Here is a 19,531-nt window from a genome sequence, read left to right as displayed (position 1 = left end):
GAGTGTTTATTTTGTTTCCAAACTTTTAATGATTTTTTATCTTTTAAAATATAAAAAATATATTGGAAATTTTAATTTCGGTGAAAAATATACTAAAAGTATTAGATCCTCAGATAAAGCTATAAATTTTCTACTCTTGTTCATTTAAAATACGTTATTTGTAGCACGATAAAAAAACAAAGCAACATTCTTTTATCAAAAAAATTATAAATCATATTTTCAAAATGTCTTATGGAGTTTTTTTTAAAGGAATCAAAATATTTTTTTATTTTAACCATTAACATTGATAATTTATTTTTTAAAAAAACTAAAATCGTGTGGGTCTTAGGACATCCGTAATAAAGGATATTTAGAAAATATATTTCTCTAAATATTTCTAGACTCTAAATCTCTGTAAAGAAATAATAATTTCACTATTTTATTTAAAATTTAGACTCTTTAATAATTAATTTTAATGAAGTCTAAAATAAAATTAAGTTAATATTTTTCTAAATACTGTTATGAGTTTTTTTAATTTTATATTTTAGATTAATAACATTACGAGCGGAGAAATTTCTATAAATATCTTGGACCGATGATGTTAGAAAATATATTTTTCCTGACTTTTTGGCTAATATCAAGTGTGATATTAAATTAATTTTTTATGAGGAAAAATCTGTTGTAGTAGCTTGCTGTTGGGATTTTCGAGCATCGCTCTTGCATTGTATTACTGCATGGGTACGATGCACTCGGGAGAGTCCGTTAGTAACTTATTGCTGGAGTTCTCGAGCATCAAGGCAGATTTTTATACTTTTTGTTATTTTAATTTTTAAATTAACAAAATTTAAAAAATATAATTAATACTGATCCTGTTCGAACTGTGAGCTGATAAAAGCTGGGGATGTGACACTCTCTGCTGGCTCCGCGTAGACGCCGGGATGAGGTGGACCTCCGGTGAACCTGTAACAAAGCCGGGTCGGGAAGGAGTTTCCGGCGACGACCCTCCGACGCTCAAGTCAGGCGAGAAGAAAGCTGAAGCAAAATAAGGAGAACTGTAGCTACAATAGGGTTGATTGCATACCTCCGTCAAGTCTGGGGGCCCTTATATAGGCCCCCAGGGGTGCGCGTGCACGCTCATCGATGCATGTACACTTCCCAAGTCATACCTCAAAAATGGACGTGTTAGAAAAGTGTGCATGACGCCATACCGTAACCGTCCGAGCATATCTCTGACATGACAGTGGAAAGTTTCACCATACGATTCTCTGTCCGGTCCGGCCGCCGACCATGTTGTCTATCGGTGGCACATATCTCGATAAGGATATATCTAGCTGTCCCCTTTACACTCTTCTACACCTTCTGTCTGTTACTGTTCCGAGCGAGAAAACCGCTCGACCATACTAACGTCCAGGAGGGACAGACATCGGACCGAGCGGACCGTCGGCTCGGCCTCAAACTCAGACGGGCATGTCGTCTCCGCTGGTCCACTGCTAGTGCACTGCTCGTCTGAGCTAACAAGTTGTTAATCCGTCACTTGGCCGAGCGGACCGATTGCTCGGCTCATCGGCTTTCTTAAGCGGACCCCTGAGCGTCGGAACCCTGACCTGCTGTCGAGTTGTCTCCGGGCCGACCGGGGTACTGGTGTGGACGCTCGGCCAAGTAGCCTCCTGCTCGGCCAAGTGGCCTCCCGCCCGTCCAACACTATACGTTGACCGCCTTGATTTTGATCTCCACGGGCCATCGATCCCTATCCGTTCAGGACCCCCCCCCCCCCTTCTTAATACCGGATCAAATATTATTTAAGAGATAAATTAATAAAATGATAGTGATATTTAGTTGGTGAGATATCTAATTATCAAATTTGAAATATTTAAGTGTGAGATATTTGATAGGTAAAATCATGAATATTTAGTTAGTCAAATATTTGATTATGAGATTGAATATATTTGAGAAGTGAGATATTTAATTATATATATGGATGTAAAAAATCATAAGTATTTGAAAGAAATATTCTATTTTATTGTCATGATGCTCTTATTAAATATGTGAATTAGCATTACTAAGGATTTGGAAAAAATATTAATTTTAAAATTTTTAATGAATTTTAATGACTTTAAAAATCAAGATGTATTTTAGAAAAAAAAAATCATAAAATCGTTAGAACTTACTACTTTTTTTTAAAAAAAAAATCCCTCTATCATTTTATTCTTATTTTAGAGATACTTTTATACTCATATAAATATTATTAAAATATTTGTATAATATTATTATTATCGATATTCTTCTTACAATTCGACTATATTAACAATTAATTTATTCATTTATTTTTATCAATCCATATCCATCTTAACGGATTAATTTTGAAGGTTATATGTTCGGCTCATATAAGTTTTTCGTTGAATAAATTTAGAAACATAAAAATATCACTTCATTCCACCGCCACCATTCTAAAGTTGGAAGTTTGAGGACTAAATCAATCATATTTAAAAATTGTAGGATTGTTTTTAAAAAAAAAAGAAATAGTCGAAGTCTAAACGGTAAAATATAAATTTCACAAGGCCGTAATTTTTTTTAAAAAAATATTGTTTATTTTCCTGATCTCACACGTGGCAAGGTTTGGTCCAGCAATTCGGATACAGTGGGACCAAGTAACGTAGGCGCCACATCCCAATTACTGGACTCTGCGTCTCGATTGTATCGAGCACGCGAGAGAGGCAGTGGAGAAGAGCAAGGCGGGCGACGATGGCTGCGTCTGCTGCTGTTACCCTCGGACCGATCTCTTTGCGGAGCCAAAGACGGCAAGGCTTCCTCGACGTCTTCCCGAAGAATCTCTTCTCGGATCAAGATCCAAGTCGGGGCCGGCGAAAAGGTGCGATTTTTTCGGTGGTCGCTTCCGCCAATGACGGTGAAGGCGGCAGACGCAGCGGAAGAGGCGCGGGGAGGTTTTACTTCAACATCACTGGGTTTCCCTTCCCGCTCGGTCCCTTCCTCAATCGGCGTACCATCAGGACGGAGGTCGCCCCTTTGCCTTTTAGCAGTTACTATTAAGCTTGTTCAGTTATTTGAGAACATTAAACATCGGAAACATGATGGAGCGGAAGAAAGAATACCTTTGATTTTATAAGAAGATGATTAGCAAAAAATCTTTTTAATTGGCAAATGTGTTGCACTTCAACTTCGACGAGATCTTCAAGTATGCCAAATTGAAGTACTTTAGGTTTATGAAGTGATAAATCTGGTGATAACAGAAGACTAACAGTCTATGTACAACTAGCAAAGAGTGGTTTTTTTTTTTACCTTTAGTCAGAACAGACTTTCTATAAGTAAATTTTGTAATTTGATCTATTCCATAAGAACGGCGTAGATGGAACAGATAAAAAAAACATACCTAGAATTTAGAGTACAGACACTAAAAAAGAATAGCGTTCACTGACATAACTTTGATATTCATAGAGAACATGTCTGCATGAAGAGTTTTGGATTGCATTTGTTGAATTAAGTAGAGCTCATTCCATCAAGAGAAGGAACTCCTCTTAACATATACTCGTAATAGACTACCACACAATTGAAACCTTTCAAATTGTTCCATAAATCATGGTCAAATATTTAGAGGCATTTCAATGTGGATGAACCATGCTTTTAAAAATACCAATCAGAACCTTCCAAATTAGCTAAACCACAATTATCAGCCATGTTTCTCTCGAGAGTTAGCTATTTCCAGCCATTTAGTCTATCTGCTACAAATATCATCTCATTCAGTGGCAGTCACTTTCTTGTGATCTATTTTTATTTTTGTCAATTTTTCTGAAGGCTGTCAAGAACTCAATATGGCTCTTTGAACAAGAACAAGCACTGGGTTTCAGTAGTGTCTCAACAAATATTAGAATGACTGTCATCAAATTGAAGTCTGGAGGACTATGGGTCCATGCGCCTATAGCACCAACTGATGAATGCATCAAGGTTTGTCATCTTATTATTCCTCCATCCTGATTCCTGTGTATTTCTTATCTGATTGGAATATTAGTTTTATCAAAGTCTAGCATCTGCCTAAATATAATGTTCTAGGGAATTGTTTCCTCTTATGTTTTCTCAGTTCAATTTCAAAGTCCATGGAAGAGTTTCAGCTGCTGTCTAATAACTTTAAAACAGATTTTATAAGGCAATGCTCATACATCAGGGTTAAACTTAAGAAGTTTTCCCTCTTCTCCAATTACAGCTTTTGAAGGAGTTGGATGCACCTGTTGAATACATTGTACTACCAACTTTTGCATATGAACATAAAATCTTCGTCGGGCCGTTCTCAAGAAAATTCCCACGCGCACAGGTGTGGGTAGCTCCTAGACAGTGGAGTTGGCCGATTAATTTGCCACTTGAATTTTTTGGAATTTTTCGTGCCAGAGCTTTGGAAGATGAGGATGATTCCACCCCATGGGCTGATGAGATTGAGCAAAAGGTGTTCAGTTCACCTGAAGTTGGTAAAGTCCCTCCTTTTTTAGCTACCTCTCGATCCAATATTCCTTTTCAGCTTATGTGCCATTTTGTATTTTATTGCTTAAGAAAATATGTGGACTAAACAGTTGCTGCAAGTATCTGATTATCCAGTTAGAACCATGTGTGCTTTTCTTTCTCAAAAAACTATACACATTCTTGCTTCACATGATAGGTTGTTTTTCCTTGGAGTTTCAGATCCATCATTCTAATTTGTTGGTTTCTTTTCCTGTAGGTATCGGTCCCTACGTGGAGGTAGCATTTTATCATGGGCGTTCACGAACTTTACTAGTGACGGACGCTGTCATCTTTGTCCCGAGGCAGCCACCAGAGTGTATTAGCAAAGAGTCACTGTTGGCATCGGCAAAAAATGGTTTGGCAGTGAAGCTCCTTAGCAAAGGAAAAGAAGTTCCTAATGAACCTGTTGTGGACAACAAGTTGAACCGCCAAAAAGGTTGCCAACAAGTTAAATTGCCACCTTTCAGATATAACAGCCAAAGTAATTTGTTTATGCTGAGAATTTATAAGTTTTTCATGGTATATTTGTGTTAGGTTGGGAGCGAATGGTACTGCAGATTTTGTTTTTAGGGCCTTCAAATCTACTGGAGCCAACTGCCAGCTTTTCCCAGATGTCACAGAAGTTGATAGTTTCACCTATCGTCAAGACATTGGTTTTCAGCAAAGTTCCAGAAAAGGTGTGTGCCAGTTCCAAATCTTTAAAATGGTGGCTTTTAAAAAGCTATGTAACCTTTGCTCAATATGCATCTGATGTTCATGATATAACTTTCCAAGTATGTTTAAATTGAATTTCAGGTGAGGGACTGGGTTGATAAAATTGCCAAAGATTGGCCATTCAGAAGGATAATTCCTGCCCATTTTGCAGCTCCAATAAGTGCTAGTAGGTCAGATTTCCTGGCGGCTTTTGTATTTCTTGATGAGTTCCTGGACGATCGCTATGCCACGAGACCATCATTGTCACTTCTGTTTGCGTCGATAATGGGTAGGGCAGCAAGTTACTTCCCACCAGATGATATGAAGACATTGTCATCACTTGATCAGTTCTTGGTTTCAGCTGGCGTTGTTAAAAAGACAGTTTCTGGGAGAAAAAGATGACACTAGGAAACAGCAGGCGAACTAATAGTCCTTTTTTAGATGTACTTTGTGCATTCTCATACAATCATCATAACCCTTATGAAAAGAACAGAGGAAGTAAATAAAAACTTAAGAATGATCAGTTTGACAGTATACTTCTCTGTTTGATTGATAACAAAGACACTGCAATGTTTATTGATTTGTTGCTCATGTTCTTGTGCGTGGGGATGTGACTTGGGTTAAAATACACAAAAAAATACAACCTCGATAAAAATTTTAATAATTAAGTTCAGAAAATTTAAATAAGTAGGCTCTCAAATCCAGCCCCACAAGAAAGCAATGGATGAGGAACGCAAGTGGAGAATACTATGAGCAAGCAAAGAGCAAGAACGGCAATTGCCTGAAAGCAGCAACGTTAGCAACCTGCTGCTCGAGCAAACATCCAATCGATTAACCTGATTAATTCTTAATAGTCAGAAAAAATAGCAACAAATTTTAAGGGTATTTTTCCAATTTTCATGGATTGGTTCAACAATCCACAGTAGTATGATAACTCCACTGTTTCCGAGCAAATATTAACTCACATCTCCGAGATGAATAAAAATGGAGCATATTTGGGTGCACCTAGACACGTCCGGCTACTTGATCAAGGTGCCTCAGTCCTTGAGAAGTAATCTTCCTTCCACTGAATTCAAAAAGGGAAAAGTATGTCTACGAGTATATATATTGTAAAACTACTCTATTTAGAAACGTGACTAAGATATACATACATAACATTGCAGGAAGAAAACATGCAAGTTTTTAGTATGAATTATTGTTTAAGCATAAAATATAACTAAAACTCAGAGAACATTATCAAACAAATTGCAAGTATCAACTAATTAAATGATACAGTATGATAGCACTCCAAGTGACTTAAACACCAATAGAAACCATATATGCACAGAATTATTAGGCAGAACACACTCATTCTGATATTCGTTGATGATAAATAGAAGATAAAATCATTTTAAATAGTCAAAATATCATATTCATCCTAAAGAAATCCTGTTTCGTCATGGAGTTCAAAAACCTGCACCCTATGAGAGAGACAATGTTCCTCCAAGACAATGTTTATCATAATCACTTTGAATTATTTACCTACATCGATTCACTTAAGTTTCTCTGCAAATATTACACACTGAACAAGTTTAATCATATTGGCACTTAACATTTGTACTGAAGATACATATTGTATTCACAATGAAATACTACAAACAGAGAATATCCAGACGTTCAGCCACAAGCCGTCAAGATGGCAGATGCAGCTGATTCTCTAGAACGGTATTTACTGATAGTTCAGCTGTCTTTGAGTTTCCTACTTGCTTGCTAAGGAGAAACTTTGTATCTCGTCCCAAAAATTGGGTGCACCATTCTGCAACAATGCACTACTCTGATTTGTGTTGTGTTTGATAAAAAGTCGATCCCATGAAATTGGATCCTTAGTTATATGTTTCTGTTGAGCGAACTCTGACATGCTCGCCCTTGAAGTGGAGGTACCTCCACTTGCACTTGTATCTTTTAAACAACAAATCTCGCTTATCATTTTGCCCCAAAATTTCAAAGGCTCTTCCTATTCTTGAAACAGTGTCATCATCAGGGGTTACTCCTAATTCCTCCATATCTGCAAAAACCTAAAAAAAGAACTCTCAAATTTAGCAAAAGAATTTTTTAGGGTATTTCAGAAAAATAATAATAACTTCTAGCAACCATAATGTAAATTGTTTAATGCTATCATTTTTTAATCACCCAAATGCAGTTGAGAAGCTGAGAAAGAACTAGCTGTGAATCTAACAACTGCCAATTCTGCTAATTTTGTTTACCTCCAAAATTTTATCAGGATGGTGATGATGGTCGTACAAAGCAATCATCCTTGAAAACAACTTTTTGGAGACTGAACGAGTGTATGTTTGTAAAATGATTTTCCATACGGATTCAGCCTCATCCACTCTCCCATCCATATCAAATGCCAAGAGTAATGTGTCAAATGTTCCCATTGTAAGTACTTGGCCTTTGCTCAACAACCACTTGGTAACCTGGTTCGTGCAAAAAACCAAATAAGAAAAAGTTATCATAATGTGCTTTACATGAGATGTAGAAACATCAAAAATTATTTGGTCTGCAAAGCGCCAACTAAGAATGCCCAATCATAAGTGTTAATGAACAAACCAGTTTATAAATCATTAAGAAATCATTGGTCTGCAAAGCGCCAACTCAGAATGCCCAATCATAAGTGTTAATGAACAAACCAGTTTATAAATCCTTAAGAAATCATTTGTCCTGAAGCTGCAACTATTCTACTTCTGAACTTTTGTTGGATTTCTTGGGAAGTTTATTGAATTGACTTTTTAAAGATAATCAACTAAAATCTAGTGACAGCACAGTTAGTTATTCAATTGATGAAAATTTCTTGAAAACAAGAAGTAATTTGTCGACAATAAAACTATAGATTCGTCGACACATAAACACGAAACATTATGAATATGCCTAACCTGAATGATTCGAAGCCACTTTCTTCGTCTTCGTAGAATTTCCAAGGCTTTTGCAACAGCAATAACAGGGAATTCAGTTTCAAAAGCACACCACTTGTCCAACGTACTATAAATAACATCTTTCTCATTAGTAAGTTTCTCAACCTGTCAAAATTATGCTTAATGAGATAAATTTTTTTAGAGTAGGGGCAATGCCTAAATGTCTAAAACATGGAGAAAAATAAAAATCCAAGTGATAACAAAGACATAAACTAATAACAGATTTTCACTTAAAACCAGTCTGCACAGTACTCATAACTATTCCTAGAGAGATTTGGTATTGGTTAGATTTGGATCACAACATTAGAAAGAAAAAAACCCATAACCTTGAAAACCTAAACCCTAGGCGTGAAGGAGATTGGGTCCAAATTGGGGTTGTCTTAGACTTTGATAGAGGCAACTGAAGTGATTGTGTCCAAGTGTCACCAGGAATGGGGCCACTAGGAACTCTGATGCTTAGGTCTAAATACTGATCACAAGTTGGACCCAAACTTGAGGGGAAATTCTCATTGCCTTGGTCACCTGAGAAGTAACATATTTATAGAATGAGAGATAATGATTTTGTATTGAATGACCAAAGGTGAGATTGGACACGTAATTAATGAGGATATCATTAATGTTAGCATGGAAGGTTGTCATGTCTTTGGTGGCAGTTGGTATGTTGCTATTGAATGACCTTTTATTAAATGATAAACACCATTTCCTCTCCCCAATCAGCACTCAACAAAAGCTAAATAATGGTACAAGTGAGCAAACAAAATTGTTTTAAATGTCAAGTAGTCTCATTGATTTCTCATTCCTAATATATTGATTCAAAGACGAACTAAATGGGGAGATTAAGGATTATAAAAAAGATATGAAGCATAAAACAAACCAAAAAGAAATTAAAGAAAAGCTAATGGCAGACATGCTATATGTTCAGGGTTTCATATAGTTTTTTCTAACATATAAATGTCAAACCATACAATATATTTATATTGATGACTAAGCCATCATGTTTCTGACTAGTTTATACCTTTATACATCCATCTTATGCCCTTTATTAAGATTCTTGAGTTCAAGGATTTGTAAATTTCATCGAATGGTAGCAAGGGATAAAAAGGCAGCCAGCACGAAATAGTCACGGTTTATGAAACATAGGTTCCAACCGGAAACAATAGCATTTTAATATCTTACAGTATGCACAAGATTCAGAGCTTTTTGTCCAGACCCTGCTGAATCTCTCTTCATCCACAAATGATGCTCCCTTTTGCTTGCCTTTTTTATTTTGCTGTAGATCACACAACGGCAAAGAAAGGTTCATAACAAGACAAGGGATCTAGAGTTTGTTTGAAGCCTTAGTTAACCATTGACTCTGCCCTTTTCAAATATGTACAAAATTATGATTATCCACACCTTCTTATTTTACACTGATTACTATACTACATCATTGTCTCAGGAAATGACAATCCAGTAACTACATGAATGTAATCTAAATTAAAACGATAGAAACTAAAATCTTGATATTGATATCTAAAATAAAAGATAAAAATGCACTAACAGAGATGGATCTCTTCTCGAATGCCGCATGGATTGGCTTACTATAATCTGCAAAAAAAGTGATAAACATAGGGTTCAGATTCCATATTGATAAAAGCAAACTTTTCTAATACTATAAATTGCCTACCTTTGGAGCAAAGCTAGCTGAAAAAAACAGAAGGCTTGTTGAGCGAGGAGTGCAGAAGAGATCACCGCGCATGCAGATTTCTCCCATACTAGATGAACAATTTGCCATGGTAGTGGTATCAATTGGGGAGGCACGGAAATTTAGAAAGAGCGGCCAGGAGCAGCACATAGGATACAAGTTTTTTCCTATGAATTACAGTTTAAATATAAAACAAGAGTAAAACTCAGTGCAATAAAAAATAAATAGTTAAATAGATAGATTGTTGTCTGCAAAAATTACAAAAAGGAGAACAAATTTCGTTTTATCCTACACTAGAAGTTCTGAATCCGAAGAACACTTATGAGTGCGGGATTAGATACGTTTCTCAAACTTACCATATCAAAAGCTCCAAGTTACAAGGGGCGGATCTCTTCAAATTGGCAGAGTACGCCTTGACAAACTGATGGGGTGAGACGTCCTTGACAGTATTTGACGCGTTGTTATCATGGTTGAGCATATTTATTTAGGTAAATAACTTGTTTCAAGTAACAATACTCAAATTGTATATTCAAAATCAAATTTTAAATATAAAAATTTTAGGTAAAATAGAATTGTTGCTGTGCTACTAAATAATGTTCCAAGCAAACAAAATTCAGGTTTGCAACTGACTGATATGCAGACAAAGATTAAATCATCTAACATGAACTGTAATACCTTTAACCAAATCAACTATAGTTCAAAAGATATGCTTTATGAGAAGGATCATCGGCACAAAAAAAAATTAAATCATGATCAGGAGGAAACAGGAGGTCGAATGAAAAGGGGAATTGAAATTGTAGCAATAAATTAGAAGTTTTTCAACCACGATTACCTAATTCCAGAAAAGGTCCTCGCTTTCTTCCACACGGTGCCAGGGAGGGAGGCCGATGGAGGTCGCGGGAGGGAGACGATGCTGGAGGGAGATGTCGTTGGAGGGAGGTCGCTGGAGGGAGACGCCGTTAGAGGGAGGCCTCAGGAGGTCGATGGAGGGAGGAGACGACGTTGGAGGGAGGCTGCAGGCGACGCTGGAGTTAGCGGGAGGGAAGCGACGCTGGAGTTCGAGAGGCTAGGGCTTTTGTGCGTTGGCGCATGCACGCGCTTCGCACGTGAGAGAACGTGTGAGAGATTTTATACCGTCCAGGGGACCAGGAATAAGGGGTCCAGAAGATCCCGACCCAACAGAGGATCCCTACTGAGAGAGGAAGTGGAGAAGAGAGGCGGGCGACGATGGCTGCATCTGCTGCTGTTATCCTCGGACCGATCTCTTTGCGGAGCCAAAGACGGCAAGGCTTCCTCGACGCCTTCGCGAAGAATCTCTTCTCGGATCAAGATCCAAGTCGGGGCCGGCGAGAAGGTGCGATTTTTTCGGTGGTCGCTTCCGCCAATGACGGTGAAGGCGGCAGACGCAGCGGAAGAGGCGCGGGGAGGTTTTACTTCAACATCACTGGGTTTCCCTTCCCGCTCGGCCCCTTCATCAATCGGCGTACCATCAGGACGGGGGTCGCCCCTTTGCCCTTTAGCAGTCTCTATTAAGCTTGTTCAGTTATTTGAGAACATTAAACATCGGAAACATGATGGATCGGAAGAAAGAATACCTTTGATTTTATAAGAAGATGATTAGCAAAAATCTCTTTAATTGGCAAATGTGTTCGACGAGATCTTCAGGTATGCCAAATTGAAGTACTTTAGGTTTATGAAGTGAGAAATCTGGTGATAACAGAAGACTAACAGTCTATGTAAGACTAGCAAAGAGTGATACTTTCTTTAAGCAAATTTTGTGATTTGATCTATTCCATGAGAACGGCGGAGATGGAACAGATAAAAAAACACTGCAAAATATACCTAGAATTTAGAGTACAGACACTAAAAAAGAATAGCGTTCACTGACATAACTTTGATATTCATAGAGAACATGCCTGCATGAATAGTTTTGGTTTTGGATTGCATTTGTTGAATTTAGTAGAGCTCATTCCATCAAGAGGACCACCCTCTTTACATATACTCGTAATAGACTACCACACAATTGAAACCTTTCAAATTGTTCCATAAATCATGGTCAAATATTTAGAGGCATTTCAATGTGGATGAACCATGCTTTTAAAAATACCAATCGGAACCTTCCAAATTAGCTAAACCACAATTATCAGCCATGTTTCTCTCGAGAGTAACTGGCTAAGCTATTTATGGCCATTTAGTCTATCTGCTACAAATATCATCTCATTCAGTGGCAGCCACTTTCTTGTGATCTATTTTTATTGTTGTTGATTTTTCTGAAGGCTGTCAAGAAATCAATATGGCTCTTTGAACAAGAACAAGCTCTGGGTTACAGTAGTGTCTCAACAAATATTAGAATGACTGTCATCAAATTGAAGTCTGGAGGACTATGGGTCCATGCGCCTATAGCACCAATTGATGAATGCATCAAGGTTTGTCCTCTTGTTACTCCTCCATCCTGATTCCTGTGTATTTCTTATCTGATTGGAATATTAGTTTTATCAAAGTCTAGCATCTGCCTAAATATATTCCTCTTATGTTTTCTCAGTTCAATTTCAAAGTCCATGGAAGAGTTTCAGCTGCTGTCTAATAACTTTAAAACAGATTTTATACGGCAATGCTCATACATCAGGGTTAAACTTAAGAAGTTTTCCCTCTTCTCCAATTACAGCTTTTGAAGGAGTTGGATGCACCTGTTGAATACATTGTACTACCAACTTTTGCATATGAACATAAAATCTTCCTCGGCCGTTCTCAAGAAAGTTCCCACGCGCCAGGTGTGGGTAGCTCCTAGACAGTGGAGTTGGCCGATTAATTTGCCACTTGAATTTTTTGGAATTTTTCGTGCCAGAGCTTTGGAAGATGAGGATGATTCCACCCCATGGGCTGATGAGATTGAGCAAAAGGTGTTCAGTTCACCTGAAGTTGGTAAAGTCCCTCCTTTTTTAGCTACCTCTCGATCCAATATTCCTTTTCAGCTTATGTGCCATTTTGTATTTTATTTCTTAAGAAAATATGTGGACTAAACAGTTGCTGCAAGTATCTGATTATCCAGTTAGAACCATGTGTGCTTTTCTTTCTCAAAAAACTATACACATTCTTGCTTCACATGATAGGTTGTTTTTCCTTGGAGTTTCAGATCCATCATTCTAATTTGTTGGTTTCTTTTCCTGTAGGTATCGGTCCCTACGTGGAGGTAGCATTTTATCATGGGCGTTCACGAACTTTACTAGTGGCAGACGCTGTCATCTTTGTCCCGAGGCAGCCACCAGAGTGTATTAGCAAAGAGTCTCTGTTGGCATCAGCTAAAAATGGTTTGGCAGTGAAGATCCTTAGCAAAGGAAAAGAAGTTCCTAATGAACCTGTTGTGGACAACAAGTTGAACCGCCAAAAAGGTTGCCAACAAGTTAAATTGCCGCCTTTCAGATATAACAGCCAAAGTAATTTGTTTATGCTGAGAATTTACAAGTTTTTCATGGTATATTTGTGTTAGGTTGGGAGCGAGTGTTACTGCAGATTTTGTTTTTAGGACCTTCAAATCTACTGGAACCAACTGCCAGCTTTTCCCAGATGTCACAGAAGTTGATAGTTTCGCCTATTGTTAAGACATTGGTTTTCAGCAAAGTTCCAGAAAGGTGTGTGCCAGTTCCAAATATTTAAAATGGTGGCTTTTAGAAATCTATGTAACCTTTGCTCAATATGTATCTGTTGTTCATGATATAACTTTCCAAGTATGTTTAAATTGAATTTCAGGTGAGGGACTGGGCTGATAAAATTGCCAAAGATTGGCCATTCAGAAGGATAATTCCTGCCCATTTTGCAGATCCAATAAGTGCTAGCAGGTCAGATTTCCTGGCGGCTTTTGTATTTCTTGATGAGTTCCTGGACGATTGTCACTTCTGTTTGCGTTGATAATGGGTAGGGCAGCAAGTTACTTCCCACCAGATGATATGAAGACATTGTCATCACTTGATCAGTTCTTGGTTTCAGCTGGCGTTGTTCTGGGAGAAAAAGATGACACTAGGAAACAGCAGGCGAACTAATAGGCCTTTTTTAAATGTACTTTTTGCATTCTCATACAATCATCATAACCCTCATGAAAAGAACAGAGGAAGTAAATAAAAACTTAAGAATGATCAGGTTGACATTTGTTGCTCATGATCTTGTGCATGGGTTAAAATACACAAACAAAAAAGACTAATCTTGCTCTTTACATTCAACTTGATAAAAACTCATTAAAATTTATAATTGTCCACTAATAAAAAATATATAAAAATGATAAAGTTTAAATATTAATGAACTCATCCGGTTTAAATGAAAAAGCTCTAAAATATTTTATAAAAAAATATTTATTAAATTTTCCAAATCTATATATTGTTGAAATTTTAAAATTAAGGTCGATTTAATTTATTCAAATTAATATTTTCAAAGAGAATAACGCCTCTAATTGAACTTGTTAAAAAAAACAACTTGGATAACATTTTTAATAAATAAGTTTAAAAAATTTTAACTATCCACAAGAAAGCAATGGATGAGGAATGCAAGTGGAGATTAATATGAGCAAGACCGGCAATTGCCTGAAAGCAGCAACGTTAGCAACCTGCTGCTCGAGCAAACATCTAATCCATTAACCTGATTAATTCTTAATAGTCAGAAAAATAGCAAGAAATTTTAAGGGTATTTTTCCAATTTTCATGGATTAGTTCAACAATCCACAGCAGCAAGATAACTTCACTGTTTCCGAGCAAACATTAACTCACATCTCCGAGATGTTAAAAATAGAGCATATTTGGGTGCACCTAGACACGTCCGGCTACTTGATCAAGGTCCCTCTGCCCTTGAGAAGTAATCTTCCTTCCACTGAATTCAAAAAGGGAAAAGTATCATTGCGGTGTAGCAAGAAAAAATAAGCAACAAACCTTGCAATAAAACTGCAAGTAAGCATGCAAGAAGGATCGTTTTATGAAACAAAAAGTGTCAAGATTTCCTGTTCACTGAAATACAATGCATGACATGTCCCCTATTGCATCGCACATAATTTGATAGACGAAGGAAGCCAGATGTATAGTAGAATTGGAGTGGAGAAGAGAAGCAATAATGATGAAATATGCTTACCCTTTAGGGTTAATTTCGATAATGCCCATCCTCTCCAATTGTTGCAAAATATTACGGGCAATTGCCCCGCTGCTTTTACAGAAATGTGGTGGGCGGCTTCCATTCCTCTTGCGACCCCCATAGATCTTCTGAAAACCACCTACTCCAATTCCCTGACTCAGGTATATCTTTCTTGCCATTGACGCTACAACAATAATCACTCAAACAGATTAGATACAAATAAGATTTCTTGTGGCAATCTCTTGTTGAAATGTAAGTATCATATGCATGGTATTACCAGCTCTGATGTAGTACCAATCCGGATCGTACGGAGCAAGTTCCTTGAATCTTCCAGTCTTCACAATGTCTGTCCATTCAGGAAGTTCCATCTGTTTAAAAGAACAGCAAACATAAAATCACAAAAGAAACTTGGACAAGATAATGTGGACAAATACAAATACTGTTCTTTTATATAATGCTCATGCATGAGCTGTTGACATCCTACACTGAACATTTCAATACAGTATCAAATAAAACTAAACTACATGCGGCAGAAGAAACATTAGCTTAGAATTAGATTTTGAAATTTGATTATGCTCATATGACTATATAAAATAAGCATAACTACATAAAACAAGTCATATATAACCGAGGGCAAAAATTGAATTTGAAACATGTCTACAAAATATATATTGGAGAATTAGGGGGTGCTTGGTTGGATGGAATGAGAGTGGGGAATAGGAAAGGGATTGAAAATGGGTGTTTGTTTGGAGGATTGGTGGTGGGTCCCATGGATTCATTACCTTAAACATGAGAATGAGCCATTACCTAACAAAAGGAGGGGAATGGGAAAAAAAATACTATTCAGCTTCAAATCATACCCATTCTCCACTTCTCTCAATCTCATTCCCATTTCCATTCCCTTCCGCGAACCAAGTTCCCCCTTACTCTATTTAAGAATATATACATGACATCGCCTAAAGAAAACATGCAAGTTTTTAATATGAATTATTGTTTAAGCATAAACAATGTCTGAAACACGGGGCACATTATGAAACAAATTGCAACTATTTATTAATTCATTGATAAAATATGATGGAGTGACTTAAACACCTATAGAAACCACATACACACACCACAATTACGGAGAACACACTTATTCTGATATTTGTTGATGATAAATTGAAGATAAAATCATTTGAAAAGTCGAATTCTCATATTCTTCTTAAAGAAATCCTGGTCCGTCATTTAGTTCAAAAACTGCACCCTGTGAGAGATACAATCTTCCTCGAAGACAATGTTTGCCATAATCACTTCGAATTATTGCAAAAATTAAAAATTTCAAATTATTTAGCTATATTATATTACAGACGTTTTCAGCACAAATAACAAAAAGGAGAGCATATTTAGATTTCAGTATCCTACGCTGGAAGTTCCGAATCAGAAGAAGAACACTTGTGAGTGCGGGATTAGATACGTTTCTCAAACTTAGTTGACGCACCCCACCCCTCCACAGCACACACGCAAACATAAAAATGGAACGCCATATCACAAGCAACAGGGCACTAAGATCCATGATTAGGAACTAACCTTGCCGGATCTCTTCAAATGGGCGGAGTACGCCTTGACAAATTCATGGGGTGAGACGTCCTTGACGGTCTTTGAGACGTTGTTCTCCATGGTTCTACCTTCTCTTTCCCTCTTCGGAGACGGCGGGCGATGGAAGCCAGGCGTTAGGGCTTGGGGAACTGAGACGCTAGAAATAAATAGGTAGATGTAAGAAGCGGAGAGCGAAATTAATGGCCAGGCCTAACGGGCTTAAGTTCCTTCGGATTGGGCTAGAAATGTTACTCACGAAGCTAATTTATTTGAGGAAAATTGTTCACAACTCCCTAATAACAAATTATTCTTACTCCTTGTGTCAAAAAGTTGAGGGGGCGTTTGATTTATTTATATTTTTCATTTTTATTTTCATTTTTAGAAAATCATATTTTTTTCATTTTTTTGAAAAATGATTTTTCGGTATTTTCTATTTTTTTTTATAGAAAACGCTCTCTCTTTTTCTAAAACCGAACGTGAAAAATATAAACCAAACACATTTTTCATTTTCTCATAAAATGAAAATAAAAAATAACATAGAAAATACAAACCAAACGCGAGTTCGGATTCTCTGTCTTCAATTTCTCTGTCCCCGTATCTCCTTGCCGATCGGACGGATCAGATTACATCTCAAGGATGCCTTGCTCATCACGAGGATACCGCACACATCTTAAGAATGTCATGATGCCTTGAGATGTAATCTGGTCCGTCCATTGGCAAGGGACACGGGGACAGAGAAATTTAGGGACAGAGGATAAGAACTGACCAAACGCTCCCTGATTTTCCTCTCTGTATATAAATTTTTCTATATTTTAACTCATATATATCTAATTATTCTTTATTTTTTTTATATATAAAAAATCTAAAAATACATAATTCTTATCAACTCAACATTGATATGAACACCCAATCGATTGATGGACAGAAAAAAAAAAAATAGTACTCAATTTGATAAAATATATATTAAATTCTAATTTAAATGGATTGAATTTAAAAAAAATTATAACTCCTTGAGACTTTTTATACCGATTCTTTTCTTTAATATATTATTTAATTGAATATTTAGGTAATAATAATCAGATATTCAAATTTGAGTAAGGCTTCATACCTGATTATTGGAATACTCATATCTGATTATCTAATTATTTAATCAGCTTCAAAAAATTCATCCATGAATCTTCCATCCATGAATCTTCCATCATATTCAAAGAAAATTATCATGACTAATTGGCACAACATTTGTAAATGGAGATGCATTTTGTATTCACAATGAAATACTACAAACAGAGAACATCCAGACGTTCAGCCACAAGTTGTCAAGATGGCAGATGCAGCCAATACTCAAACGGTATTTACTCATAGTCCAGCTTCTGCCTTCAGGTTTCCTACTTGCTTGCTAACGAGAAACTTTGCATCTCGTACCAAAAAGTGAGCGCGCCATTCTGCAACAATGCACTGCTTTGATTTGTGTTGCGTTTGATAACAAGTAACTGGATACTTAGTTATATGTTTCTGTTGAGCGAACTCTGACATGCTCGCCATTGAAGTGGAGGTTCCTCCACTTGCTCTTGTATCTTTTAAACAATAGATCTCGCTTATCATTTTGTCCCAACATTTCAAAGGCTCTTCTTATCCTTGTAACAGTATCTTCTTCAGGGGTTACTCCTAATTCCTCCATATCTACAATTCAGAAAAACAACAATAATTTCTAGCAACCATAATGTGAAATTTTTTAATGCTATCGTTTTTTAATCAGCAAAAGACACAAATGCAGTTGAGAAGCTGAGAAAGAATTAGCTGTGAATCCTCCAAAATTTTATCAGGATGGTGAAGATGGTCGTAGAAAGCAATCATCCTTGAAAACAACCTTTTGGAGACTGAACGAGTGTTTGTTTGTAAAATGATTTTCCATACGGATTCAGCTTCATCCACTCTCCCATCCATATCAAATGCCAAGAGCAATGTGTCAAATGTTCCCATTGTAAGTACTTGGCCTTTGCTCAACAACCACTTGGTAACCTGGTTCATGCAAAAACCAAATAAGAAAACGTTATCAAAATGTGCTTTACATGAAATGTCGAAACATCAAAATTTATTTGGTCTGCAAAGTGCTAATGCTGCATCATAATGGTTATTGAACAAGCCAGTTAATAAATCCATAGGAAATCTTTTGTCTTGAAGCTGCTAACTGCTCTACTTCTGAATTTTTATTGGATTTCTTGGGAAGTTTATTGAATTGACTTGTTAAAGCTAATCAACTAAAATCTAGTGACAGCATAGTTATTCAATTGATGAAAATTTTCTTGAATACAAGTAATTTGTCAACAATAAAACCATGGATTTGTCCATAGACATGAAACATTATGAGCATGCCTTACCTGAATGATTTGAAGCCACTTTCTTCGACTTTGTAGAATTTCCAAGGCTTTTGCAGCAGCAATAACAGGAAATTCAGTTTCAAAAGCACTCCACTTGTCCAACATACCATAAATAACCTCTTTCTCATTGGGAAGGTTCTCAACCGGTCAAAATTATGTTTAATGAGCTAAATGTTTTTAGAGTTGGGACAGTGCCTAAATGTCTGAAACATGGAGAAAAATAAAAATCCAAATGACAATGTTGTAAATGGCGGTACGCGGTGGCGGTGCGGTCAATGACTGCATACCGCCTAGGCGGTGTCTAAGCAGTGCCTAGGCAGTTGATTTTTTTTTCCTATTTTTATACATAATTAAATAATATATTAACTAAAAGATAAAAAAAAATTAAATAAAGGATAATTTTTTAAAAAATATACTATAAAATATATTATCTAAAAATAAAAAAGATAATATATATATATATATAATATTAAATTAATAGGATAATTTTATTGGGCTTTACTTAAGTCTATTTAAATTATCCCAATCATGATTAAAATTATTAATTTAAAGCTTGATTAAATCCCAAGTTCAAAAAAAAACCTATTCTATTCGGTGATTGACTTCGGTGTTTCAACTTCGGATTCCTAAGCCCAACAACAAGTCTAGACCTG

The 19,531-nt window shown here is 36.6% G+C and overlaps 4 protein-coding genes and 2 pseudogenes across 5 annotated transcripts; 3 read left to right on the top strand and 3 right to left on the bottom strand.

Moving 5' to 3' along the window:
* Positions 1–589: 589 nt before the first annotated feature.
* Positions 590–733, top strand: LOC122028438 (annotated as a pseudogene).
* A 1,926-nt stretch (positions 734–2,659) lies between these two features.
* LOC122028085 lies at positions 2,660–5,714 on the top strand. Its single transcript, XM_042587103.1, has 6 exons — positions 2,660–2,994; positions 3,790–3,939; positions 4,196–4,454; positions 4,703–4,921; positions 5,020–5,162; positions 5,281–5,714. Exons 1-6 carry the CDS (start codon positions 2,722–2,724, stop codon positions 5,578–5,580), a joined length of 1,344 nt encoding a protein of 447 aa, XP_042443037.1. The 5' UTR covers positions 2,660–2,721; the 3' UTR covers positions 5,581–5,714.
* A 941-nt stretch (positions 5,715–6,655) lies between these two features.
* Positions 6,656–10,941, bottom strand: LOC122027023 (pentatricopeptide repeat-containing protein At4g18975, chloroplastic-like). 2 transcript variants are annotated; one of them, XM_042585819.1, is made up of 7 exons: positions 10,646–10,930; positions 9,796–9,980; positions 9,670–9,716; positions 9,306–9,399; positions 8,091–8,234; positions 7,422–7,634; positions 6,656–7,232 (listed from the first exon to the last, which is right to left on the bottom strand). In XM_042585819.1, exons 2-7 carry the CDS (start codon positions 9,961–9,963, stop codon positions 7,041–7,043), a joined length of 858 nt encoding a protein of 285 aa, XP_042441753.1. In that variant the 5' UTR covers positions 9,964–9,980; positions 10,646–10,930; the 3' UTR covers positions 6,656–7,040. The 2 variants fall into 2 exon arrangements, with proteins under 2 accessions (XP_042441753.1, XP_042441754.1); XM_042585820.1 differs by having other exon boundaries at positions 7,068–7,222; positions 10,646–10,941.
* A 29-nt stretch (positions 10,942–10,970) lies between these two features.
* LOC122027024 lies at positions 10,971–13,963 on the top strand (annotated as a pseudogene).
* Positions 13,964–14,427: 464 nt separating this feature from the next.
* On the bottom strand, positions 14,428–16,660 carry LOC122027021 (40S ribosomal protein S19). The gene is made up of 4 exons (XM_042585818.1): positions 16,492–16,660; positions 15,200–15,290; positions 14,923–15,106; positions 14,428–14,667 (listed from the first exon to the last, which is right to left on the bottom strand). The coding sequence occupies exons 1-4, from the start codon at positions 16,579–16,581 to the stop codon at positions 14,607–14,609; spliced, it is 426 nt and encodes a 141-aa protein (XP_042441752.1). The 5' UTR covers positions 16,582–16,660; the 3' UTR covers positions 14,428–14,606.
* A 1,001-nt stretch (positions 16,661–17,661) lies between these two features.
* Positions 17,662–19,021, bottom strand: LOC122027020 (pentatricopeptide repeat-containing protein At4g18975, chloroplastic-like). The gene is made up of 2 exons (XM_042585817.1): positions 18,879–19,021; positions 17,662–18,519 (listed from the first exon to the last, which is right to left on the bottom strand). Exons 1-2 carry the CDS (start codon positions 18,981–18,983, stop codon positions 18,253–18,255), a joined length of 372 nt encoding a protein of 123 aa, XP_042441751.1. The 5' UTR covers positions 18,984–19,021; the 3' UTR covers positions 17,662–18,252.
* Between the last annotated feature and the right edge of the window lie 510 nt (positions 19,022–19,531).

Source organism: Zingiber officinale, chromosome 10A, assembly GCF_018446385.1.
Source record: "Zingiber officinale cultivar Zhangliang chromosome 10A, Zo_v1.1, whole genome shotgun sequence".
Classification (NCBI taxonomy): Eukaryota; Viridiplantae; Streptophyta; class Magnoliopsida; order Zingiberales; family Zingiberaceae; genus Zingiber; species Zingiber officinale.
This window is presented reverse-complemented; position numbering and strand designations above follow the sequence as displayed.